Genomic DNA, 27,448 nt, shown 5'->3' with positions numbered 1-27,448 from the left:
ATTTTTTTTATTAAATCATCTCTCCTAACTAAATCATGGTTTAATCACTTTCTATTTAATCATACTATTGTTTTTGTTGGAATGAGTATATTTAAGGAAAAATTTATTTCTAAATTTTAAATGGGTAATAATTTCGAGTACTTAATTGTATTATAAAAGTAGATGAACAAATATTTCAAATGAAATTATAATGATTAAATCGTAAATTCGAGTATAATAAAAAGGATCAAAACAATAATTTAGCATTATTTTTCTTACATTTCTCCTACCCCTTTTTTTCTCCCCGCAATAAACTAAGCACTTCCACGAAGCTTAAGTAATCTTGGATTTAATCCTTATTCAATAAATTTGATTATTTTTAATCTCTGTATAAAATTATAAAGCGGGGAGTTGAGGTGGGGTTGGATCTTAAATGTTAGAGTTGAAGCCTCACTCTTATTTAAACCAAGCTTTCTTCCCCTTCGTTTCTGTTTGATTTGAACTCCCTTTCTTTCCTTCCATTTTCCTTTTGTCATGGGTGAGCAGATAGATGATGCTGAGTTTTGGCTCCCCTCCGAGATTTTAATGGAAGATGATATTCTTATGGAAAAACAAAATAACACTGAATTGTTCCCCTACGAGTTTGAGCACTCATACGACTCGTTCTCAGCTCTTAGCTTCCCCGTTGAATCTACTGTTGGGCCTGCTGAGACTGAGAGCAGTGACCGGAATGAGTTTCTTGCTGGGTTGACTCGCCGACTTGTTCTCTCCATGAATCATAAACTCACCCTATATGGTCTTTCCCTCAACAACAACGAGGTAAACTGAAGTGTTTTTTTCTTTTCTTTTCTTTTTTTATTCAATGTTGAGTAGTGAGCTGCCTTAAAGCTCCTCTGAGACTGGGTTATTAATTTTATGCGATTGTTCCTGTATGAGTAGGCAAATGGAGGTTTGGCGAGATCAGCACAGTGGACTCAGAGCAATGGCGGTTCTCAAGTAGCGAAATACAGCGACATTAACCATGGAAGAAACCTACCCAACACTCAAAACCATGGGTTTATGAAGAAGTCAAACCAGAGTGTTTCTTGTAATCTTGTTCAAACAAATCATGTAAGCCTCCACCAAAAGATGTTGGGTTTTATGTTGTTGCTTTTTTGTGATCTTATGGGTTCATTTTGTCTGGTTTTATAAGTATGATGGAAGGCAAATGAAGGCAAGAAATCAGCAGCAGCAGCCGAAGCAGAAGAAGAGTAGATTAAAGAGTAATAAAGTAGGTGAGAGGGGTGAATGTTCAAGGGCTTCATTTCAAGTTCAATCACAACAGCTGCCTACGAGAGTGATTTTACTCCAGGGATTTCGTAATGTTAAAACAGAGTCCGTTGGAACTGGTGTTTTCTTACCTCGTAAATATCACAACCAACCTTCTAAGCCTCGCAAGAAATCAGGTAAAAACTACTACGCCTGAAAAATAAGAAAAAAAGGAATATTATCCGGTTGGTGACCCAACTTTTAGTTCACTTCCATTTTAATCAATCAAGCTTTAAATCTTTCACGACAGTTGATTTTATACATCATATTATATTGATACTTCCATTTTAGCCATTCAATTTTTAGACCACTTTCATTTTGTCACCCCAAACAAATATTTTTTAAGTATTGATCGAGGTAAAAAAATTAAAGATTAAAGTAAAAAATGGTAGAAACTGAAATAATACATCAAAAAAGTGTCAAATTATTTTTTTCAATATTGAAATTTTAAATTTTAAAATATTTAAATTAATTAAGTAAATTGTTGAAATTTTTTATCCCTCAATAATGTAAACCCATTTGTAACAAAAAAAAAGAAATTTAAAATGAAAATTTTATGTAATTGATTTTGATGTTTTAAATTTTAAAATTTTAATATAAAAAAATTAAATTTAGAATTTTTGGCAATTAAATAAAAGCATACAATTTAACAACTTTTTTAATGCATTATTTTAGCTTCCCCTATTTTTTCACTTGAATGCTTAATGTTTTTTTTATTTTTTACCTTGATCAATACTTAAAAAAGATTTATTTGGAGTGACTAAAATGAAAACAACCTAAAAATTAGTTATTAAAATGAAAGTGTAAATATGATATGATGTGTAATAGTCAACCGCCGTCAAAGATTTAACGTTTGAGTGACTAAAATGAAAGCGCTCTAAGAGTAGGGTGAGAAAATTGCAAGAATTTCATTTTGGTGTGACTAAAATGAAAGTGCCATAAGACTAGGGTGACAAAATTGCAAAGATTTCATTTTGGGTGACCAAAATGAAAGTGCACTAAAAGTTAGGTGACCAACTGTTTAGTTTACCCAAAAAAGTTAGAATAATAAATTTAGCCCTAAACATTTACATTTTTTTATCAATTTGAACCATATTCTTTTTTTAGTTAATTTGACAATTAATTTTTCGAAAAAAGTTTAATTGTTTTTACTCAATGTAAATGATAACTAAAACATTATTTTTTTAACGAAGTTGGCATGGTAACCTGCATGATAGTCCACATGCATCTTATGTTGACATGACACTATTTATCATCATTGCCACGTCAACAAATAATTTAAAATTTATAAAATATTCAAAAAAATCAAAATTTAAAAATTTATAAAAAATTTAACTTAATTTTTAAAAAACATGAAGTGCACGTGGATTGCTATATGGGTTGCCATATTTGAAAATTTAGCGTTTTATTCAGTATTTTCGTCAAAAAAATCAATTCAATTCTTTTTGAAAAGTCGATAATTAAATTTGACTCTTTTTATAAAGATTAAGAGCTAAATTTAACTTTAAAAATATTTAAATTAAAAAAATAATTATTAACAAATAAATTTATTATTATAAAAAAAATCAAAAACTAATTTGAACTGGAGTATGAGCCTTTTTTTAACTTATTTAAAATATTCTCCTCAATCTCTTAAAGAAATTAGATGAAAGCTGCGTAATTCATTTATTTTCATATTTGTTTCGATTCAATTTGATTAATTTTTATTTTTTGTAATTTTTTATTCTTTTTAAAATCGATTGGACTATGGTTTTAGTACCAAAAAAGGTGTTCCCAATTGTAATTTAAACCCGACTTGAAACAGGTTGCACAATGGTTCTAGTACCAGCAAAGGTTGTCCAAGCATTAAACCTCAACTTTGATGGCACAAATAATGGTTTTGCATCAAACTACGGTAAATAATCTCAAATTCAAAATCCTAAATTATATAACTGTTAAAAGCTTGCTAGTAAATGAAATTCTGATTGTTTAAATCTTGCAGCTGTTTTGATACCCAGAAGAAATGCAAACTTGAGACAAGAAAATAGAAATGATAGAGCAATGGGAAGCTTAAATCTGCCTCAGGATTGGACTTATTAAGCCTCTGGAAATTGGTCTTTGGTTTGCTGGAAAATGGCAGTTCATGTGAGGAAAGGAAATCAAGAATCTGTATTCTATAAATAAAACTTTTGATTGAGTTTGTGTAACCCTTAATTAGGTTATTAACTCGGTTCAAAAGTTACGAGAATATATTTCCGTAATTAAAATAAATAACATTATTCAAAGGTATTTTAGTCTTTTCCTTTTAAAAAAACCAATAAAATATTAATATGATAGAATTTGACCAACTGTACTAATTAAATTTTTAATTTACCACTCAACCAAAGTTTTATTTTAATATTTTTAAACCTTATGTGATGGCCTAATAGTTAATGGTGTTCACCGCTCCAAGTGTAGCCTGAGTTCAAATCGCTCTAGTCACGCTTATTATTCAAGCTTTGTCTTATTATTATAATTAACTAAAAAGAAAAAGAAGGCAAACTATCAACAATCACAATAGTAGAAGGATTTAAAAACAAACGAAAGATGTATCACTTTGATCAATTACTTATATATTCATCCTAGCTTCGCTATCATTAAATCAGTTTGACAGCGAAGAAACCACTGCCAAGAATCCCAAGAGATCTATCGCATCAATGATGCAGGAAAATTCAAGTCTCAAAGTCTCAAATGACCTATCTTACTCATCGTCATCTTGGAGTTCAATTTTATGAATACTGTTATTGTGCTCTATCATGACAAGGTCCTCTAAAAGCAGCTTACAATAAATCTAGCAACGCTCTTACCTTAGCAAATCCTATGCATACACCAGAAAATAGACAAAAATGAACAAGAACCACCACGATTTAAAAAAAACAAAAAAACTAAAATCACCAATATTTTTAAAAAATACAGTGAACTATTATTTATTTATAAGTTTTAATATAGTAGTGCCCACTAAATTAAACCGCTATCAAAATCATTATGAAAACTTTAAATATATTGACCTTAGCTCAAACTCATATAAATTCAAATATATTTTTAATAATGTTTTAAATATCAAATCTGTTATTTTCGTTCAAATCCATATAAATGTAAGTAATAGATACTAAAAATGTTTTCATTTTTTTAATTGTTGAAAACAAAGTTTATTTTCTATTTATTAAACATAATTTTTAACTTTTAGAAAATAAAAATATTTTCAAAAATGGGAGCCTTATTTTTAAATGTCATTTTATTATTTTTGAAAAAAATCAAAATTTGACCTAACATTTCGGGGTTTTCAATTTCATCCTATTGTCGACATGATTTTAACAAAAGAAATAACATGTCGTCCATTACTCAATGAACAACTCACTGATTATTCATGTTGATGTAGCACATCATGTTTGTAATGATGTGTCATTTTGGTTAAAATTAAAATAAATTAATTTATGATAATAAAATATCTATAAAAAAATAGTTATATGAAAATTTACAAAAATTCAAAAAAATATAAAAAGGTATAAGAAATTATAAAAATATAAAAAGAATTATAAAAAATTTACAAAAATTATGTACATCAACATTAAAAGATTCATTCCAATAATACATATCCAATTAGTTAAAATTAGAATTAACTTAATACACACCACAATAGACTGGAATCGAAATATCCACACCTTAATCATAATAAATTTGGGCAAAACCCACCTTTAGAAAACCTTAAACCTATAATCTTAAAATTCTTAGAAATTCATCTTACTATTAAGCTAAAGTTGGCCATAATTTTAATTTTTATAATTTATACTCTATAATTAATAGTTTTATAATTGTATTGGACTGAATTGAAAATTATCTCATTCTATACGCAATAAGTCAGAAATCAATCAAAATGTTAAACCCGGAAAGAATAAAAAGAATTTCAAAATGTGGACCATTAATTTTAGACTTGATCATGAGTCGAGCTATTTGCTTAGGCTCGAAGGCTCGTTCGAAAAGTGGGGGGTTTGGGCAAAAATATAGTCTCGAAAAATGGGCTTAGATAACAAAGGGCCCATTTTTTAAATGGGTCGAGCCTCGAGTATGGTTTTTGACCCGACCCAAATCAACCTAAAGTTCATTTTTTGCCACTGCTTTGTTGTCATTTCGCTATTGTTTTGCTGTCATTTCGTTATTATATTGCTACTATTTTATTAATAATTTTGCTACTATTTTAGAAGTATTTATTTGCTAAATTACTACCATTTTAATGTTTTTAGTGTATTTGATGTATTATATTTTTTAAATTTGTTTTTATATAATAAAAAACAATCTAAAAAAATTGTAATACAGGTAGGGCAAGTAGGACTCAAGTTTAGCATTTTTAATCTAGGTCGGGTTTTGGCAAAATTTTAGGTCTATTTTTCGAATTGGATTAAGCTTAAAAAGTGGACCTAAAATTTTATATTGATCCAACCCAAACTTGACCAATGGATTAGTTTTAACAAATGAAAAACATAGAAAACCTACATTAAAAGAAATAGAGAAAGGAGGAAAACGAGAGGGAGAAGCAGAAGAGAATGGAAAATAAAGAAGAAAAAAAAAGGAAAGTTAAAATAACATAAAAGGAAAAAATTAATTGCTCAAAATGAAAAAAAAATATGGGGATCAATTGTATAAAGAAACTTAATATTTTTGTTTGAAATGATTATTTAACATGTCACACTAGCTTACCTTTACACTATTAACAATAATTAACGGCTCAATGACTAAAATGTTACAACATGATAACATAAGTGATTAAAACGTAACGTTTCAAATATAAATAACTAAAATATAATCTGAAGTAAACAAAAATAACTATTTTGATCATTTATCTTTTAATTTTTACCTATCATTTTAAAAGTTATTTAACACGATATTCCAATTTAAATCAAGTGCATAAAAAATGGCGTATAGATTAGTTAAAAAATATATTAATTTTTTTTAAAAAAAGTAAAAGAAAAAAATTAAGAGTAATATTTTCTAACATTTTCGCAAGAAAATGGATGTTTACGAAAGAAAGGAGAAGAAAAGAGTGGGAAAAAATTTGGTTTCGACATTTTAGACACGATGCGCCTAATAAGAGCATCGATTCATTGTTTGAGACTTAAAAAGAAAAAGAAAAATCGGATCTTCTATAAATAGAAAACAAAGCACTTAACTGGCTGTGATAAATTCTCGCATTCGAATTCAACAATGAAAACGAAAAGAGAGAAAAGGAAATCCCAGATCCCCAACTTTTATACATTGAAGGAAAATCGAAAACAAAAAAAAGGATGATCAAAAGAGAGCCAAACATGATAGAAGATGATAAATTTGATGTCGAAAGTGATAGGTTTTCAACTGTTGAGATCCCTGAAACTGCTCATAAAATTAGCATTGGTATGGTTTTTATTTACCCATTTTTGTGATTTTCTTTTCCTTTGAATTTCTTTTGAGGTTATTTCTTATTGTTTTTCTTCTGTTTTCTGTTTGTTTCATTGAAAATGACTTCTAAAAAATGACTTTTGAAAAATGATTTATTTTCTTGAAAAAGTTTCTAATGTTTAGATGAATCTGTATAAAATATTCCCTATTATTCGACATATTTTTTAAAAAATATTTCATAAAAAATTATTTTTAATGAAACAAACGTATATTTGAGATTTTATTATCTTTTTATTATTTAATTGAGTTTATTTTATATCTATAAATTTATATTTTACCTTATTTTTGCATATATTAAAGATATTTTGTTAAATTCAGGTTCATTACAACGTCATTTTTTAGTTACATGACTACCAAGTAAATATTTTTATTTAAAAATGTGACATCAACAAAATTGACAAAAAAATTTAAATAATGTCACCAATTAGACTTGATTTTCAAATCTGAAAAGTTAACGGACTAAATTTTAAAAATAAAAATAAAAGACTAAGTAAATTTCTGAATAATACAGACTTATGACATAATTTAATTTTTAATATTAAATTTTAAAATTTATTTATTAAAATAAAATTGAAATATTAAATATTAAATATTAATTATATTAATAATTTATTAAATAACTAAATATAAAAAAATTAAATAGTATGTTTAATAATATTAGAAAATAAAATATTATATTTTTAATATTTTTTAAAATAAAAAAATTATTATCAATATAATAATATTAAACTTGATTTAAGTTAATTTTTATATAAAAATAAAATTAGCTATAGATAAGTTTTTTCTGGAAAATGACTTACGCTTTTAAAAATATAAGTCATTTTACAATAAAAAAGGCTTATTTTATGTAGACTTGTAAATTATTTTCCATTTAACAGGTTGTTTTCTGTTAAATAAACACAAGAAAATGTAAAAAAATATTTTTGGTAAAATATTTTACATGTAAACAAACCAACATTTAATTTTGATTTTGTTCATCATTTTTTTTATTTTTAAAATATCAATAAACTTTCAAATCTTGAACTAATTAAATTAGAATGCCTAAATTACCATGAGAACGATGATATCAATCTAAGAACTCAACCAACGAATTTTCTTATTTTTAGTTTAGGCGTCCCTTCAAATTTATAAGATTTAACAATTTTTTGTTTTTTTTTTAAATTTGTACCGCGGTGTCAACAATTAATTAATTTTACTTTTAAAAAATTTAAAAAATTATTTTAAAAATATATAAATTAATTTTAACGTTTTAATTTTTTGTAAAAAAATTATTAATTACTAATGTGTCATATACGTGAATCAACAAACTAACATTAATTTTTCTATTAATTTTAGGATAATTAAACAAACAATATAAATTCAAAAATTAAAATATATAAATAAATTAAATAAATAACTAAAATAATTTTTTTATAAAGTTGAAGATAAAAAATCCATTATACTTTTATTTAATTATATTATTTTTATTAATGCCTCTGACTTGTAACTAGCATGATATTTTAGTGTATATATATTGCGGGTTTTCAAGGTGATAATGGATTTTATTTTTATCTGTATTAGATTATGACATATTTACGGTATAAGTGGAGAAAAAATTATGTTATAAACACATATATATTTATAAAAATAAATTTTAGTTACGATCAAAATATTAAAAATATGATATTTTGAGTTATCAATCATTTTTTTAAAATTTTACATGTTTTATTATTTTATAAAAGAAAGTATGTTTAGTAATTGTTTAATTGAGTTGAGACCCGATTGAAAGATAATATTATGAGTTGAGACTCGATTAAAAGGTAATATCAATATTTTGTTATTTTATAAAAAGAAGTATTTTTAGTAATTACTTAACTGAATAGTAAGTAATGCTACACTAACTCAATAAATTTCTTAAATATTGTAGAAATAGATATGTCATATTGTTGTCTAAATATAAACACATTTCATATTGAGTCTTCAAAATAGTCAAATTTAGAATAAATATATTTTTCCTTTCCTTTTGATGAATGATTAAAATTAAAAAGATAAAAAAAAATTAGTATAAAAAATAAAATTTTTTAAAATAAGCAAAAAAAATTCGTCACCTTTGTTAAAATTAAAGTATAGAAATAATTAAATATTACCAATTAAATTAATTTATTGCTTACTCATATTTTTGAAAGAAAATAATACTCTTAACAAAGTATAGCATCATGTGATATGATGTTTTCCATGTCTTGGTTGGCCTTTGGAGGTAATTTGAGGTGTATTGGTGAGATTACAGATTCATGGTTCCAGGCAGGAGTTGTGTTGACGAGTGGGGTGAACAGTGTGTTTGTGTTGGGATATTCAGGGACCATCATGGTCCATCTTGGCTGGATCGGAGGTGTAGTTGGTCTGGTTTTAGCCACCGCCATATCTTTGTATGCTAATATGCTTGTTGCCAAGCTTCATGAATTTAGAGGAAAGCGCCATATCAGATACAGAGATCTTGCTGCTGAAATATACGGTACCACTCATCCTTCAATATGTCTGATGTTTAAAAGATGGATTAAAAGTCGAAATGGTTATATCAATCTAATAGTATTTTTCCATGACTATGGTGAATATATATATTTCTATACTTCAACACTTACATTCAGATCCAAGTAAGATAGGAATATATCATCAGTTTTAGTACGAATGTTAATGATCTAATTATTTGTTTGATTGATTGCTAGATGAGCTTTCGTGTATCAACAGGTAGGAAAGCTTATTATATAACATGGGCATTGCAATATGTTAATCTATTCATGATCAACATTGGGTTTCTCATTTTGGGTGCTTCTTCTTTAAAGGTAAATACCATAGTAACTTTACTAAAGGTTGCTTTCATAGTTTGCCATTATGATATTCTACACGTGTTCAGATTCAAAGGTTTTGTCCCATCAAAGTAACCCTACAAGTACTTTGAAAACTTGCACTCAACATATGAGATATTGTCCATTTTGGCCTGAAAATTAAAAATAACTTTCTATTTTTTTTTTAATTTCTGAAGTAAAGGAACATGCAATGCAGGCTTGTTATGTGCTTTTCGTGGAAGAGGTTACCATGAAGCTTCCATATTTTACAGCCATAGCCGGATTTGTTTGTATATTGTTTGCCATTTCAACCCCTAATTTGTCGTCTCTAAGAGTATGGTTAGCATGTTCCACCATTCTCAGCCTCATTTACATCGTTGTCGCATCCGTGCTCGCTGCTAAAGATGGTAACTTCTTATAATCAAAACACCTTAAATGTTAAATATTATTAATTTATTGTCATAGTCTTATAATCGAAACACCTTCATATTTTAAAAAAATGAAGAATCGGAATAACATAAAGATAACCGATATATATGAGGGGCTTAGATTAATATCAATTCGTTTCACTACATGTCGCTTCAGATCTTTATTGTGTTTGAAATACTCGTGCTGGATACATAATTGGACATACTGATAGATGTACAAATAATGATATTACCATGTTGTTTATAGGAATGAATGCACCACCTAGAGATTATAGCATACATGGGACAACAGCCAGTAAAATATTTTCAATCATAGGGGCATCTTCAAATCTTATGTTTGCTTTCAATACTGGAATGGTTCCAGAAATACAGGTGGGCTGATAAGAATAGCTATAGAATCTTGAAATGAAGAGTCAGATAACTATCTTTCCGTATTTAATTTTGTTTAGGCTTCTCAACCATTGTTTTCATAACAGGCAACATTGAGGCAGCCTGCAGTGGAAAATATGCTGAAAGCTTTGTACTTTCAGTTCACCATTGGAGTCGTACCGATGTATGCGATTACTTTTATTGGCTACTGGGCTTACGGAGCTTCGGCATCAACGTATTTGCTTAGTAACGTAAGCGGTCCAGTTTGGGTAAAGGCCGCTGCTAACATTTCGGCCTTCCTGCAATCAGTCGTTGCTTTGCATGTAAGTGTTGAAAGGTCAACAAAGGTAGGAAGCAACTTGTTAAAAAGGTTGAGCAAGTTGCACCGAATGTTGAAAAGTTGAATGGGATAATTGCAATTTTGGTCCCTAATTTTTTAGGCCATTTGCAAGTTAGTCCCTGAACTTCAACTATAAATAGGCCTTTTCATTTTTCATTTCAACCATCCCAACCAATCTTTCTCTCTTAGTTTTCTCTCTTCTCCCATTTGAGAATTCTTAAGGAATTCTATTTGTTTGTAATACTTTGAAGATAGTAAAGTTATCATCTGGTGTTAGTGCCCGAGGACGTAGGTATAATTTACCGAACCTCGTTAAAACTCTTGTGTTCTTTCTTGTCCTATTTTTCTTTCAATATTTGAGGGTATAATAGTAGTATTTAATTGTGCTATTAAATTACTATAGAATGGATATTCTGTCTAAGGAAAGACTTGGTATTTAAGAGATCCATGTGATCCACCTCTCTTTCCTGGGAATTGAACTTTGTGTGATTTTTTAGTACAATAATTTACACGCTTCCGACCCTATTGGAACAACAAGTGGTATCAAGAGCTGAAGGTTAATCGTAGTATGCTCTGTGGTTGCAGTTTAAACTGATCTTCCACATCAGAAAAGATTTCCTTAGGTATATTGAAAGATTCTGGAGAAAACGGTCGGTGTAGGAGCTTCAACATCGTCCATGTGGACAAGACCGACAATTGCAAATGCAAGATTGGCAGTGGAGATCTTTGATGGCACGGGCCATTTTGGTATGTGGCAAAGTGAGGTTCTAGATGCCCTTTTTCAGCAGGGTCTAGACATTGCCATTGATGAAGAGAAACCAGATGATGTACAGGAGAAAGATTGGAAGGCGATCAATCGGTTGGCATGTGGCACAATTCGATCATGCCTTTCTCGAGAGCAGAGGTATGCTTTTTCAAAGGAGACTTCTGCAAATAAGTTGTGGGTGGCACTTGAAGAAAATTTTTTGAAGAAAAACAGTCAAAATAAGCTCCACTTGAAGAAAAGACTGTTTCGCTTCACATACGTCCCAAGTACCACAATGAATGATCACATCACCAAATTTAATCAGTTAGTCACTGATTTGCTGAATATGGATGAGACATTCAAAGATGAAGATTTGGCTTTGATGCTGTTGGGGTCACTTCCTGAGGAGTTTGAGTTCCTAGAAACTACTCTACTTCATGGCAGGAGTGATATATCTCTGAGCGAAGTCTGTGCGGCCTTATACAATTATGAACAGAGAAAGAAGGACAAACAGAAAAACTCAATCAGAGATACAGAAGCTTTAGTAGTCCGAGGTCGTTCATACACTCGGAAGAAAACTCAAAAGGGGAGATCAAAGTCAAAGTCCAAACTCGGGAAAGATGAATGTGCTTTTTGTCATGAGAAAGGCCACTGGAAGAAAAATTGTCCAAAGCTGAAGAATAAGGGAAAAGCTGCTGTAGATGCTTGTGTTGCTAAGCATGATACTAGTGACTCTGAACTATCACTGGTTGCATCATCATCGTCGTTCCATTCAGATGAGTGGATATTGGATTCGGGTTGTACCTATCATATGTCCCCTAACCGGGAGTGGTTCTCTGATTTAGTAGAACTAAATGGAGGAGTTGTTTATATGGGCAATGACAATGCCTGTAAAACTGTTGGGATAGGTTCAATCCAATTAAAGAATCAAGATGGATCAACCAGAGTTCTGACTGATGTTCGGTACGTGCCTAGTTTGAAGAAAAATCTCATCTCATTGGGAGCCTTGGAATCCAATGGTTCAGTTGTTACTATGAGAGATGGGATTTTGAAAGTGACATCTGGCGCACTTGTGATATTGAAGGGCATCAGGAAAAATAACTTGTATTACTATCAAGGTAGTACAGTTATTGGAGCAGTCGCTACAGCTTCCGGTAACAAAGAATTGGACTCAATACAGTTGTGGCATATGAAGTTGGGACATGCCAACAAAAAATCCTTGCAAATTCTGGCAAAGCAATGATTGTTGAAAGGTGCAAAGGCTTGCAAATTAAAATTTTGCGAGCATTGTGTTCTGGGAAAGCAAAAGAGAGTGAAATTCGGTACTGCTATCCATAATACAAAAGGTATTTTGGAATATGTTCACTCAGATGTGTGGGGGCCTTCCAAGACACCTTCATTGGGAGGAAAACACTACTTTGTTACTTTTGTTGATGACTTTTCCAGAAGAGTTTGGGTGTATACCATGAGAACTAAGGATGAAGTGCTTAGAGTTTTTCTTAAATGGAAAACTATGATCGAAAACCAGACTGGCAAGAAAATCAAGCGGCTTAGGACGGACAATGGAGGGGAATATAAAAGTGATCCGTTCTTCGATGTGTGCCAAGAGTATGGTATTGTTCGACACTTCACAGTTAGGGATACACCACAGCAGAATGGATTGGCAGAGTGTATGAATCGAACATTGTTGGAGAAAGTTCGATGTATGTTGTCCAATGCTGGGTTGGGCAACCAATTTTGGGCTGAGGCTGTGACATACGCTGGCCATCTTGTTAATCGTTTGCCATCATCTGCATTAGAAAGAAAAACTCCTATGGAGGTATGGTCTGGAAAACCGGCTACAGATTATGATTCCTTACATGTGTTTGGAACCACTGCATTTTACCATATGAAGGAGTCAAAGTTAGATCCGAGGGCAAAGAAAGCTCTCTTTATGGGAATCACTTCTGGAGTGAAGGGATTTCGTCTTTGGTGTTTAAGCACAAAGAAAATGATCTGTAGCAGAGATGTTACCTTTGATGAATCTGCCACATTGAAAAAGGTAGCAGATAAAGATATTCAGACGAGCAATACTCCACAGCAGGTGGAGTGTACTCCAAAACAGGTGGAGTTTGAGCAGATGGGGATTTGCCCAGTTAATAAGTCTAATTCTCCAGCCACAATGGAGGAATTAGAGGTTGAAGAGGTTCTGACCCAAGAACCACTAAGTACACCAGAACCAGTTGCAGTTGCAAGGCCACGGAGAGAAATTCGTAAACCTGCTCGATTTACTGATATGGTGGCCTACGCCCTTCCCGTTGTTGATGATATTCCTATCACTTATCAAGAAGCAATACAAAGCTTAGAAAGTGATAAATGGAAAAGCGCCATGGATGAAGAAATGCAGTCTCTCCGGAAGAACAATACTTGGGAGTTGGCGCAATTACCAAAAGGTAAAAGGGCAATCGGATGCAAGTGGGTATTCGCAAAGAAAGATGGATCTCCTAGCAAGAAGGATATTCGCTACAAGGCAAGATTGGTAGCTAAAGGCTACGCTCAGAAGGAGGGAAATGACTACAATGATGTATTTTCCCCTGTTGTGAAGCATTCCTCCATTAGAATTTTGTTGGCCTTGGTAGCACAGTTGAATTTGGAGCTAGCTCAACTTGATGTTAAGACGGCTTTCTTGCATGGTGAGTTAGAAGAGGAGATCTATATGACTCAGCCAGAAGGATACACAGATGCTGGTGGTAGAAATTGGGTTTGTAAGCTGAACAAATCGCTATATGGATTGAAGCAATCCCCGAGGCAGTGGTACAAGCGATTTGATAGCTTTATGAGAAGGCAGAAGTACACAAGAAGAAAATATGACAATTGTGTATATTTGCAGAAGCTGCATGACGGATCTTTCATTTATCTACTCTTGTATGTTGATGATATGTTAATCGCTTCGAAGAGCCAAAATGAGATAGATAAGCTGAAGGCTCAGTTGAATCAAGAGTTCGAGATGAAAGATCTAGGTGAGGCCAAGAAGATTCTCGGCATGGAGATAAGTAGAGATAGACCGAGAGGCAAGCTCTGTTTAAATCAGAAGCAATATCTGAAAAAGGTATTACAATGTTTTGGTGTAAATGAAAACACAAAACATGTAAGTACCCCACTTGCTTCTCATTTGAAACTTAGTGCTCAATTATCTTCGAAGACTGAAGATGAAAGAGAATATATGGCGAAAGTCCCATATGCTAATGCAGTTGGGAGTTTGATGTATGCGATGGTGTGTACGAGGCCTGACATTTCACAACCTGTTGGAGTTGTGAGCAGGTATATGCATGATCCTGGAAAAGGACATTGGCAAGCTGTGAAATGGATTCTACGGTATCTTCGAAAAACCGTAGATGTTGGTTTAATTTTTGAATAGGATGAAGCACTTGGTCAGTTTGTAGTTGGATATGTTGATTCCGACTTTGCTGGTGATTTAGATAAACGTCGTTCAACTACGGGGTATCTGTTTACTCTTGTGAAAGCCCCAGTGAGTTGGAAGTCTACCTTACAGTCTACAGTAGCTGTGTCTACTACAGAGGCAGAATATATGGCAGTTACAGAAGCTGTTAAGGAGGCTATTTGGCTTAATGGATTATTGAAAGACTTGGGAGTTGTTCAAAGTCACATTAGTCTATATTGTGACAGTCAGAGTGCTATTCATTTAGCGAAAAATCAAGTCTATCATTCAAGAACCAAGCATATCGACGTAAGATATCACTTTGTGCGGGAAGTCTTTGAAAAAGGAAAAATTCTACTTCAGAAGATTCCGACAGCAGATAATCCCGCAGATATGATGACCAAAGTGGTAACAACAATCAAGTTTAATCATTGTTTGAACTTGATTAACATCCTGAGAATTTGAGCACCTATAGGTGTATGGCGCTCGAGAGCGCATTTAGAGGCACTACAAAAGATAACTTTATCGAATTTGGGGAGTTGAAGGAAGTGTGTGAAGATGTGATTATCCTAATCAAATCTTCAAGGTGAAGATTGTTGAAAGGTCAACAAAGGTAGGAAGCAACTTGTTAAAAAGGTTGAGCAAGTTGCACCGAATGTTGAAAAGTTGAATGGGATAATTGCAATTTTGGTCCCTAATTTTTTAGGCCATTTGCAAGTTAGTCCCTGAACTTCAACTATAAATAGGCCTTCTCATTTTTCATTTCAACCATCCCAACCAATCTTTCTCTCTTAGTTTTCTCTCTTCTCCCATTTGAGAATTCTTAAGGAATTCTATTTGTTTGTAATACTTTGAAGATAGTAAAGTTATCATCTGGTGTTAGTGCCCGAGGACGTAGGTATAATTTACCGAACCTCGTTAAAACTCTTGTGTTCTTTCTTGTCCTATTTTTCTTTCAATATTTGAGGGTATAATAGTAGTATTTAATTGTGCTATTAAATTACTATAGAATGGATATTCTGTCTAAGGAAAGACTTGGTATTTAAGAGATCCATGTGATCCACCTCTCTTTCCTGGGAATTGAACTTTGTGTGATTTTTTAGTACAATAATTTACACGCTTCCGACCCTATTGGAACAACAGTAAGCAAATACTTGTCCATATCTTTTCAAATATTGAGCGTATCTTCGGTGATAACCTGCCGCTACACTAACTTGATTTAGCTTCCTTAACCGGCCGTAGATATTCGCCAGTCCAGCATACGAGTACATGGACACAAAGTTCAAAATCACCGGAGGAGCCTTTGAGTTAAAAAGCTTAACTTTCCGAATCGTAGCAAGGGGTGGTTACCTTGTTATCAGCTCAACGGTGTCGGCTCTTCTCCCGTTCCTCGGGGATTTTGAGAGTCTTACAGGAGCATTAAGCACATTTCCACTAACATTTATACTTGCAAGCCATATGTATCTTGTGGCAAATAAGAGCTCACTGAGTAGTTTACAACAATCATGGCTTTGGCTCAATGTCGTTTTCTTTAGTTGTATGTCGATTGCAGCAACAGTTGCGGCTATAAGGCTGATAGTTTTTTATTCCAAAAAATATCATGTATTTGCTGATGTATGATATCATGATTAGATTTTACCCCCTCTATTTAAAAAATTGGATAAATTAGTCCTTTTTATTAAAAATTTCATCATTTGTACTTATTAAAACGGATGTGACTGTCTGTAATGAATCGAAAGTTACGGTATCGGAAATTGAGTCTTGAGTGCTGTTTCCGTGAAATTAATTCATGAATATTTATTAGAAATATTTATGAATTATAGTTGAATGGTTATTTAGTGTTTAATTAAGTGAAGTAGCTTGAATTTAGTTTAAAGGACTAAATTGCATACGGTATAAAAGTTTAATTATAGATTAAAGATTAGTAAAGGGACTAATCTAGGAATTAGACCCTAAGTGCCATATGTGTGAATGTATGATATAACATGTGTAATAGTTGGTAAAGATATTAAATGTGTTAAAGTAGTTTTTCTTATAGATTAAGTTATTTTATTAGAATAATATTATATTATTAATATTATTCTATTGAATATAGATTTATGAGTAAGTTAAAAAAAAAAGAAAGAAAGATAGAAAGAGTTACAGAGAGCAAACGTGAGAAAGAAAGAAAGAAAGAAAGAAAGAAATAGAAAAGGGAAATTTGAGGATTAAGGCCCTAAAGCTTGATTGGTAAGATGTTTTAGCTTATTTTCTTATAATTTTTATGTTTATGGATGCCTAATTCAAAGTTATACATGTATGAGGTTAAAATGAAGAAAAATAGAAAATTTTTAGATATTGATTTAGTTGAATAAATTGAGGTTTTATGGGTTAAATTGATAGAAATTGAAGTTAGAAGTGAAAATTGAGTGATTTATTAAAAGAATTCTAAGTTAGGTTTAAATAGGGATTAAGTTGAATAGAGCTCAAAATTTATGTTTTATAATGAATTTTATGAGTTAGAAATTGTTAATGAGTTGATTAAAAGAGAATATGAAGCTGAAGTTAAAGAAAAAAGATTAGTAATGGAAAAAGGATGAAATTGGAATTTTTGTAAAAGTTTGATAGAAAGTGAAAATGTGTTTTTATGAATTAGTATATTGATGATTTTTAATTGTATGATTGTTAGTAGCAAACATAGCACCGGATACGTCATCAAAGAAGGGAAAAGAGAAAGTGAACGAAGATATCGATTAAATTCGATAAATAGTGGTTTGTATTTCTATAAACCGAGCTTAATCGTTATTGTTATATTTGATATTTATATTGTATGAAAATGTGAATGAGGTAAGTATTTTTACCATATTGAAATGAATGTGATTTTGAATACTCTATTAATAGTGTCGGGCTAGTCGGATATAGTTGACATGTCATAGGAATTGGAAGTATTGGGATATTCCGACATTGAGTCGATGAGACACTATGTGTCGACTACTGTTAAAGTTCCGGATTTGTTCCGATGAAGCACTATGTGCTTATCCGGAGTGTGGGTTGGATCCGTGTATCCGTTAGTGTCCGAGTTATGTTAATAAGGGTAAATAAAGTAAAGATTATTAAAGTACTGATTGATATTGAATAATAGCAATAATGTGTTTGAATTACCATGTTTTAAAGTTGATTAAGCTATTGTTTATAGAAATACCACTGAGAGTATTCTCAGCAGACGGTTTATTTCCGTGCGCAAGCTAGGTACGAAAGTATAAGGACTCAGCATACAAGTCGATTCCCGAACTCAAATTGGTGAAGTTTCTATCTTTTTGGAAAATGGCATTGTACCTAGGATGTCTTTTGGTCATTTTGAAAGTATCTAAATTGTTAAGTGATATTTTGGTATGTTTTGTAAATGTTACCAAAACCTTAAGTATGGTATGTTTTGATATGTTAGTGAAGAGTAATAAGAGGAAGTGTTGGTAAATATTGTAGAGAGAAGAAATGAAGATGTTATAAACTTAGTTATCAACATTTTATACTAAAACAGATTTGGACAGTAACAGTAGTCCAACTTTGAAAATATACCAAAAATAGTATAAAGTGAATTAGATGATGAATAAAATATGTAATTGAAGCTTAATGAATCTATTTTTATATGGAAGAAACAAAATAGGTAAAAGAGTTGTATTTTATGAGATATTTACGTTTTGGTGAAACAGGGTTAGAGCAATTTCTGGATTCACTGTTTTGACTTTAAAAATTCACCATAAATTGTGTATTAATAATTAGGACTCAAACTTTATATGTATGGATTCCTTATTGAGTCTATTTTTAATTGAAACAAATGGCATAGTCATTGGATTTCTGTACAGGAAGAAATTTGATTCGTAGTGGACAAGGGTCAGAGTAGCCGAACCCTGAAACAGGGGAGAATTTTTCTAATAAACTGTACTAATTGGCCTGACCAAAAATTCTAGAAAAAATTAGTAAGTAGATATATGAGTCTAGTTTCAGAAAAAATTTATGGAATTGGATTTCGAGTTTCGTAACTCGAGATATGATTTTTTTAGCGACCGTGACGCAGATGGATAGTTTACTACGAAAACTGTTTAAGTGCTAAGATAAGTTTTGTAATGTCTCCTGCTTGACTCCGGCAATGGTCTCGGGTAGGGGGACGTTACACTGTCAAAATAATTAGACAATGATACGTGACATGTCACCTACATCTCTTGTTAAAGTACAAAGATCAATTTTTAACTATAAAAATAAATAAAATTTTTAATAGAATAATCATTTTATTCTTTTAATAGCTATTTTGTTATTTTTTTTAGTAAATGCTATAAAATGGAGTTTAAATCTTAATATAATAATCAACATGCAAGAGTGTATCGGAATAGATGCTTTTGATAATGAAGTAGCCCACAAGGCCCAAAGGCCTCATGATTTCCTAGGACCGTAAGCGCTTATACATCGGATTTACCGTCTACAAACTACTTTATGATATAAATTCCTCAAACCCTAACCTTACCAGGGTTTCTCACTTGCAGTCGCCATTATCGGAATCAAAAGGAATAAGCTTCGATTTCCGAATCGGGAAAAAAATGGTGAAGGGACGCCAAGGAGAGCGAGTCAGGTGCCCTTTGAATTTGATATCTTCGTTTTCTCTTTTAAAACCTATTTTTTATAATTTACATTTTGAGATTGGAATACAGTTTTAAGATTTAATTCAATCTTTTCCTTTTCCATTTTTTTTTAACTTCCTTATTGCAGACTCTATGTAAGAGGAACTATCTTGGGTTACAAGAGGTAATAAGAATTTAACCTTTTTTATTGCCTTTATTGTATTTTTGTTCTGTTGGTTTTAAGCTGTTCCTTTTTTGTGGAATTAGTGAATTTTCTTAAGGAACTTGAATATTTAGTTATATGTATGAGAAATTTTAGCTGAGTTAATGTGCCAAAAATGGAGTTGAAGGTTTATTATTATTCACTTTTATTAAAAAAAAAAAGGAGTTCTAGTCTGGATATAGGAAGAATTGTAGACTTCTGCATACTAATTCCGGACTTTCTGGGTGCCACCTTGAAAGGATGATTACATGAATTATTTGAGCTAAGCATCGGGTTTTGGAGTTTTCATTTCGGATTTAATTTGTTCGAAATTGAGTAAAGGAAATTTATTTGCAGAAGTAAGATTTTTATTGGCTATGCTCTATAGAGTCAGGCCAGTAACTAGTTTTTGTAGACTGAATTTACAGTTTGGGGGAATAGTGTGATTGAAAATCTAGGATTTCTTCAGGGGACAAAAAGTAATTACTTTTGTCAACTAAACTCAGGGTTTAGGGTCTTCTAGCGTATATGAATGTATATGTTGTTTTTGGATTTGGTTTTGTTTGTTTTGAAATTTGGATTGTTGCTTAAATTTGTTTGTGGTGGTGGGTGTCAGGTCAAAATCAAACCAGTATCCAAACACTTCATTGATCCAGATTGAGGGAGTTAACACTAAGGAGGAAGTAGCTTGGTATGCCGGCAAGCGAATGGCGTATATTTACAAAGCTAAGGTGAAGAAGAATGGCTCGCACTATCGCTGCATTTGGGGAAAGGTTACTAGACCTAACGGAAATAGTGGTGTTGTTCGTGCTAAGTTCAAGTCTAATCTTCCCCCCAAATCTATGGTAAGCATGTTATATTGTTTTTATCTAATGGCATTCTTTATATATATTGTACGTTTGATCTTATATGTATCTTTTGATTCCGTTGCAGGGAGATAGAGTCCGAGTCTTCATGTACCCCAGCAATATATAAGGTAATGTTGACTTCCAGTTTGTGATCTTTCATAGTTTTTTTGTGGGTTCATGAGTTTGCCATTTTTATCTGTTTAATTCCAGTAGTATAAGAGGATCCCGTGTTCAGTTTAATGGTTTAACTTTGTCTGAAGATTAGCTACTTGATGAACAAGTTAGTTTTTCGCATTTTAATTGTCAGATCAATTCATTGTTCCTTCCTTGTGTCTTTATGACAGTTTTAGTTTTCATCTCCATTTTTAGCCCTTTGACCCTGTCTGCAATTTTAAACTTTAACTTCTGTAAAGATTCACATATTCTTCTTGTTTCAACTTTCAAGTCCTTGTGATTATTCATTATAAGACCCCTACATTGACTGCATGACATAATTCAGCTCTACTGATTTCTTGATGCTGTAGCTTTTGTTGCTTCCTATGTTGCTTTGACTCTTCATTTTTATACATTAATCCATGTACAATGCTTATCTGGATATAGGTACGAGGATATAATCCTTCTAAAGACACTCCAGATATATGGAAAAACTTAAAAAGATTAACCATTTGTGTTCCAACTCATCATTTTCTTGAAGTACTTGTGTTATGGTCCAATAAAAATATGATCATTTATAAAATCGAACATACTCCGTGTCCAACTCTTCATTTTTTTTAAAGTACTATGTCCAATGCATTTCTGTATAAATATAGATAAGGATATAATCCTCCATGGACCCTCCAAATACGAGGAAAGACTTTAAAAAGTTAAAACATACCAGTGTCCAACTCTTCATTTTTTGAAGCACCCATGTCCAATGTATAACCGGATATGGGTATAAGACCCACCAAATACATGGCAAAACTCAAAAAAAATTTGAACAAACTCTTATTGAATACACATTTGTATTCAAGTAACATACTTAGCTTCTATATGTTTCCAATCTTGTTTGTCGCTACAGTTGATACGACCTTTCATCTTTTTTTACCTAAGTTCGTTATCTAGATCGTCATATTAGGCCATAAACTTTTTGTTGCCCTATTATTATATACTGATATTGAGATGTTCTACCAAAACGGAATCTGCCTTGTGAAAACATGTAGATAACTTTTTTTTTAACCCTATCCTCTTTGAATTATAATATTATAGCTACAAATGCTTGTTAGTCCTCTTGTAATTTTGCAATTTTATTCTTTCCTTGCAGTTGTCTAAATGCCCGTTGTTCGATCGATGACTCGAGTGATTCTATCTTTTCTCTCCGTCTATCTCAAAATGTTGTGTGTTTTTGAGGCCATTTTTTTCTTCATTAGGATGACAGTGGATTAGACTTTAGTGTTATCAAAGATTTTCCAGTAATTAATTTTGACGATTGAAGTTTTTGGTAATCAATCATTTATGGAATTGAATAGCAAAGATTGTTCTACTTGAGCATCTTCTTTCTTCTGTTAGGTTAAATTACTCGACATCGCATGGAATTAGAACCGTTGTCCTCGCTGGTTTGGTGGTTACCGTTGAGTAATATATATATTATTTTATTGAACTGAAAATGGGGCATAAATTAGCAATATATGCTGATTTTGGAAGATAATGGGGAAATAGGTGATGTTTCCAATATTTAGGTAAATAGATTGATTTTGCAGAGAGAATTTTGTAAGAGGCGTTTCTTTTTTATGTGTCTGAAAGTGCATTTTCTTTAATAACTTGACTCGTCAGATGGTTAAATGTTAATAATTTTATCTTTTAAATCTCTAGTTTAATTCTTCTCTTACCCATATTTATAATTTTTTTATTTCATGTTGTTTTAAATTTTTTTAATATTTTTAGTAAATATATTATTTTCAAGTTTTTTAATTCATTTAGTTTAACCAATAATTATTTTATTTATATAAATAAAATAATAAAAATGTAATTATATAACAAAACTGTATAATATTAATAAACATTTAATTTTGATTATAAAATATTAGAAATTATTTATTGAAATAGCATTTATAAACCTGAAGATCTTTAATGCCCTTGATATGATATATGTAAGTGTACATATAAAGTTGGGCGAAGCTGTCTTAATGGAACGAAGGAGGTTATTTATTAACACATGTACACTTTCGTGCATTTAAGTTTGACTAAAAGCTTTGATTGCGTTTTTGAATAGTATTGTTATTATTGCTGGTATATAAAGTTGTGAGTTCAGAGTATATTTCTATTTAAAGATTGAGAAAATGTTACGAATAATTTTAGGTATTGTATTAAAAAGAGTTAATATAATAAATTATAATGAGATTAGTGTTTAAAAATTCGGTTTATTTAAAAAATTTTAATTATTTTTAAAAAATTGAATTTTTTTCAAATTTTACCCGAAAATGAGGTGTCGGCTCCGATGTTTTGAACATGTTACTGTTATAAAGACATAAATGTTATTAGTCAACTGAAATGCATGCAAGTGGACATGTGTTAATAAATGACATTAAGACAGCTTCGCCTGACTTTATGTACATATGCCATTGTCAGTACTGTTATAAATGTTATTTGAATAAATAATTTTTTAAGATAAATTTTAAAATTTAGATTATGAATTTTATTTGGATGTATTTTTGAATGTGTATAATATAATCGAAATTAAAATTTTATTTATATAATTATATTAAATTAAAAGTTTATATAATAAATTGTACATTTTTTGTTTTTTACTTTTCAAATACAATTACAATTATCATTGAAGGTACAAATGATACATGCATTCAATTTAATTATAGCACACGATTGAATCATGCGAGTAATATTCTAAATAATCTTTCACATCTATAATTATATCATAAAAAAATATTCTTACATTCTATAAACTAAACTTCCTCTCAAAGTCAAAGTTTGTACACAAAGAATACGAGATAACAAAACAAAATTCGTCCATGGTATACGTATCTATTGTGATCGAAAACTCACACATCATAACTGTGCATTACGAAAATAAAATTTGAATACTCAAAAATTCAATATCTTTATCTTAATCAAGAATGCCAAAAGTTCATTAACCCTAATAAATACTTTTTTATACTATGCTTAAATTAGTCATAAAATCTCCTCTCTCGTATATTGAAAAATAATATTCCTTTAAGCACCTTTAAACCCATATCTTCTTTATTTTTTTAGGAATAAATATTAAAGTTATAAATGAACTTTGATTTTGTATAATTTTATACATAAAATTTTGATTTGATTTAATTTTTATAAATCACGAAGTACATTATCAAATTAGTACTATTTTATGTTAATATATTATATACACAAACAATTATATTAAATCTAATATGAAAATAAATGTATGTATTCATTTCTTTAAATGTGTACAACTAAATCAAAATTAAAATTTCATATATGCATATGAATCACGATTCAAGTTTTATATGTATAATTATATTAAATCAAAGTTCATGTATCAAATTACACATTAAACTAAAAATAATATATATTTGATATTTATCCTTCTTTTTTTATACAATATTCATAATAACAATAATATCAACAGAAGTAAAACATAATAAATACATTATAAATAAAGGCATGCATGTTGCAATTAACTTATGGATTAATCAATCAAGTCCATTTTTTTTATGGAGATCACATTAACATTTGCCGGTTATTTTTTAATTAAAAATTCAGTCCCTTTAGAAAATTTCAAACTTATTCCAAGTCTCCTTCTGCCATCCATTCCCCACTACCACTTTGACCTTTCAAGCAAACCCAAACAAATGAAAACAAAAACAAAAATTACTTAGCCCTCATTGATTCAATCAATAAGCAATAACATATATATATATATATGTAAAAATAAATAAATAATAACACAAACGCGTTTACTTCCTCTCTTTTATAATCCTTTTATTAATCTCTCTTCGTTTTCTCAGAGAATTTTGCAGAGAGGCAGCCAATCCATAGCTATTTTCATAACATTAAAGCTTTACTTTTTCTTTACTTAATTTTTTTTAGTTTAATTTTTAATTTTTCTTCTCTCTGGGTTTCACTGATATTCTAATGAGAAACTTGAATCAGATCCATGGGAGCTAGTTCCATCAAATCATCTCAAAAGAACCCATTTTTCACACCAAAAACACCCATAATTTCCCTAGCTCCACCCAGATCCATCTTCATATAATCCCAATTTCCTTTTCTATTAAAAACCCAGTTTTTTTCTTCACCCAAATTAAGACACCCAGATCCTCAAAACCCAAAAAGAAACCATGAAAAACCAATCGAAAATGCTCACGATCGGGCTAGTATCAGCCTGGTACTCTTCCAACATAGGTGTCTTGTTGTTAAACAAGTATTTACTAAGCAATTACGGTTTCAAATACCCAATCTTCTTAACCATGTGTCACATGACAGCTTGTTCTTTGTTAAGCTACATCGCAATTGCATGGATGAAGATGGTTCCAATGCAGACCATTCGATCTAGGGTTCAGTTTTTCAAGATCACGACTTTGAGTTTAGTCTTTTGCGTGTCGGTTGTGTTTGGGAATATTTCTTTAAGGTATTTGCCGGTGAGTTTCAATCAGGCTGTCGGTGCTACGACACCGTTTTTCACTGCGATTTTCGCTTACTTGATGACATTGAAGAGGGAAGGCTGGCTTACTTATATTACTCTAGTCCCTGTTGTTACTGGGGTTATCATTGCCAGTGGGGTATGTATTTTACTCCCTTTCTTTTTATTATTTTAAGCAAATTTTTAGCGTTCTTTGTGGAATGGGTTGGCTTTATTTTGTTGGTTTGATGTGATTGATTGAAGATTTGATTGGAAATTGGGTTTGTTTTACCATGTTGAAATTGATATTGGTTTATTTTGTAAATGGTAGCTTGTTTTAGAGGACTTATAGTTTGCTTTATTTTGTTCACAATTGGATTCTTTTTGCTATTGGAACTTGTGGAAATGCCCAACTTTTTAGCATAATTTGGATGTTTTGTCGATAACAATGACGATTGTTCGTGGATTGTATTTCATCTTTTGTTGGTTTCGAATGGATGATTAAGTCTTTAACTCTGATATGAAAACCTTGGTTGTTTATGGTTCATCAGTGTATATACTTTCTATTTCCTCTTTTTCCCATGCATTTCACATATTGGATATGGGTGTATGTACAACACGTGAATATTTTTTTTAAAAGTATTTGGAGGTTGTTAGAGGATCCTATCCTCGTACCATGTTTGGATACCTGTTCAATACAGGTGTTGGACGCCGATACTTGAAAAGAAAATGAAAAATCGAAGTACATAGCTGGAATTTTCCCCTCTATTTGATTTGAAATAACCCTTCAAATTTCTTCCATTTTACGTTTATAGATTTAAATTGTGTTCTGCATTAATCATGATGTATTTCATTTGCTTAATCCGCTTTCGGATTCTTATTTTTCATTATTGTTGCATATAGGGTGAACCGAGTTTCCATCTATTTGGGTTTATCATGTGCATTTCAGCTACGGCTGCACGAGCTCTCAAGTCAGTTTTACAAGGAATTTTGCTTTCATCCGAAGGGTGAGGAATATTTATGCCTTGGCATTGACATTTATGGTTGACGGCATAATTTTTATTTTTTCCTTCTATTTGCTTTTGTTCAGAGACTAGGAATTGTCACTGAAAATTTCTTATAATTCTATATTTTTAGAGAGAAGCTGAATTCCATGAACCTCCTCCTTTACATGGCTCCGATAGCTGTCGTATTTCTACTTCCAGCAACACTCATTATGGAGGAAAATGTGGTGGGTATAACCCTTGCCCTTGCCCGAGATGATGTCAAGATCATATGGTATCTACTATTCAATTCAGCACTAGCATACTTTGTGAATTTGACCAACTTTTTGGTCACGAAACACACCAGCGCCCTAACTTTGCAGGTATGGCATGCGTCGGTCTTTTAGGAGTTTAACTAAATTTCTTTAGCATCTTTTCTTTGAAAAATAAGGATGGATTCTTTAAATCTTTTATCTGATATGGAGTTAAATTAAAATTAAGTACATTTTTTCGATCTTTCAAACAAGATGGTGATTTAGAGGTCTTTAATGCTTCGAACTGTGATGATTATGATAGCTTGCATCTTTTAGTTGTTTATTACCATCATAGTTACTACAATGGTTACTTCTTTATGAAATCGAATTAACACAAGTACAGTTATCACCCATCGTCTTTCAGTTGTTCATATAACAAACGCAGTTCCTAGTAAATGCAAGAGATATCACATACTGTGACATTTGTTCTTGCAGGTTCTAGGAAACGCAAAAGGAGCCGTAGCTGTTGTGGTTTCGATTTTAATTTTTAGAAATCCAGTTTCCGTTACTGGGATGCTCGGTTATACCCTCACGGTCTTCGGGGTTATACTCTACAGTGAAGCCAAGAAACGAAGCAAATGAGACATCATCCTGGGATTACGGTATTGGTTGTGATTGTGATATATTTTAGTGCAAGGATATCAACAATGTTCAAACAGGCAAAGTTTCGGTAGCATACAATGCTGCGTATTTTGCGCCATGGATTCCTATAAATTTCCCATGGAAACCTGGGAAGCTGCTTTTTCTTTTGTATCGGCAACAGCTGCGGGATTTTAGTAAAAAATTAGAGGAAATACCATTTTATGTTCATTCTTTCAGGAGAAAAAAAAGTTGTAGAATTGGTCTTTATACATTGTTTAGATTTCCCATATTTCATTAATTAATGGAAAAGAAAACTCGTAAAATTTACCATTCTATTGTTTATCGTGTTAAATAGTCTTTGTACGTATGGAATTATGGATGTACGACCGTCATGCAATGCGAGTATGATGAGTATCCACAATCTGCATTATTAAACCTACCGCTTCCTACAACAAGTA

The 27,448-nt window shown here is 31.2% G+C and overlaps 4 protein-coding genes across 4 annotated transcripts; all 4 read left to right on the top strand.

Moving 5' to 3' along the window:
- The first annotated feature begins 324 nt into the window (after positions 1–324).
- LOC107963449 (uncharacterized) lies at positions 325–3,555 on the top strand. The gene is made up of 5 exons (XM_016899963.2): positions 325–798; positions 919–1,089; positions 1,172–1,424; positions 3,092–3,181; positions 3,269–3,555. Exons 1-5 carry the CDS (start codon positions 514–516, stop codon positions 3,364–3,366), a joined length of 897 nt encoding a protein of 298 aa, XP_016755452.1. The 5' UTR covers positions 325–513; the 3' UTR covers positions 3,367–3,555.
- A 2,803-nt stretch (positions 3,556–6,358) lies between these two features.
- On the top strand, positions 6,359–16,749 carry LOC107963450 (proline transporter 2). The gene is made up of 7 exons (XM_041116059.1): positions 6,359–6,690; positions 9,002–9,226; positions 9,460–9,554; positions 9,775–9,964; positions 10,233–10,357; positions 10,462–10,677; positions 16,100–16,749. The coding sequence occupies exons 1-7, from the start codon at positions 6,585–6,587 to the stop codon at positions 16,475–16,477; spliced, it is 1,335 nt and encodes a 444-aa protein (XP_040971993.1). The 5' UTR covers positions 6,359–6,584; the 3' UTR covers positions 16,478–16,749.
- A 2,524-nt stretch (positions 16,750–19,273) lies between these two features.
- Positions 19,274–22,018, top strand: LOC107962043 (60S ribosomal protein L35a-1). The gene is made up of 5 exons (XM_016898261.2): positions 19,274–19,460; positions 19,598–19,633; positions 20,268–20,496; positions 20,585–20,627; positions 21,800–22,018. The coding sequence occupies exons 1-4, from the start codon at positions 19,429–19,431 to the stop codon at positions 20,624–20,626; spliced, it is 339 nt and encodes a 112-aa protein (XP_016753750.2). The 5' UTR covers positions 19,274–19,428; the 3' UTR covers position 20,627; positions 21,800–22,018.
- A 2,291-nt stretch (positions 22,019–24,309) lies between these two features.
- On the top strand, positions 24,310–27,323 carry LOC107962042 (probable sugar phosphate/phosphate translocator At3g11320). The gene is made up of 4 exons (XM_016898260.2): positions 24,310–25,271; positions 26,015–26,118; positions 26,249–26,477; positions 26,844–27,323. Exons 1-4 carry the CDS (start codon positions 24,831–24,833, stop codon positions 26,988–26,990), a joined length of 921 nt encoding a protein of 306 aa, XP_016753749.1. The 5' UTR covers positions 24,310–24,830; the 3' UTR covers positions 26,991–27,323.
- Positions 27,324–27,448: the final 125 nt, after the last annotated feature.

The sequence above is a fragment of the Gossypium hirsutum genome, chromosome A06 (genome assembly GCF_007990345.1).
Source record: "Gossypium hirsutum isolate 1008001.06 chromosome A06, Gossypium_hirsutum_v2.1, whole genome shotgun sequence".
Lineage (NCBI taxonomy): Eukaryota > Viridiplantae > Streptophyta > Magnoliopsida > Malvales > Malvaceae > Gossypium > Gossypium hirsutum.
This window is presented reverse-complemented; position numbering and strand designations above follow the sequence as displayed.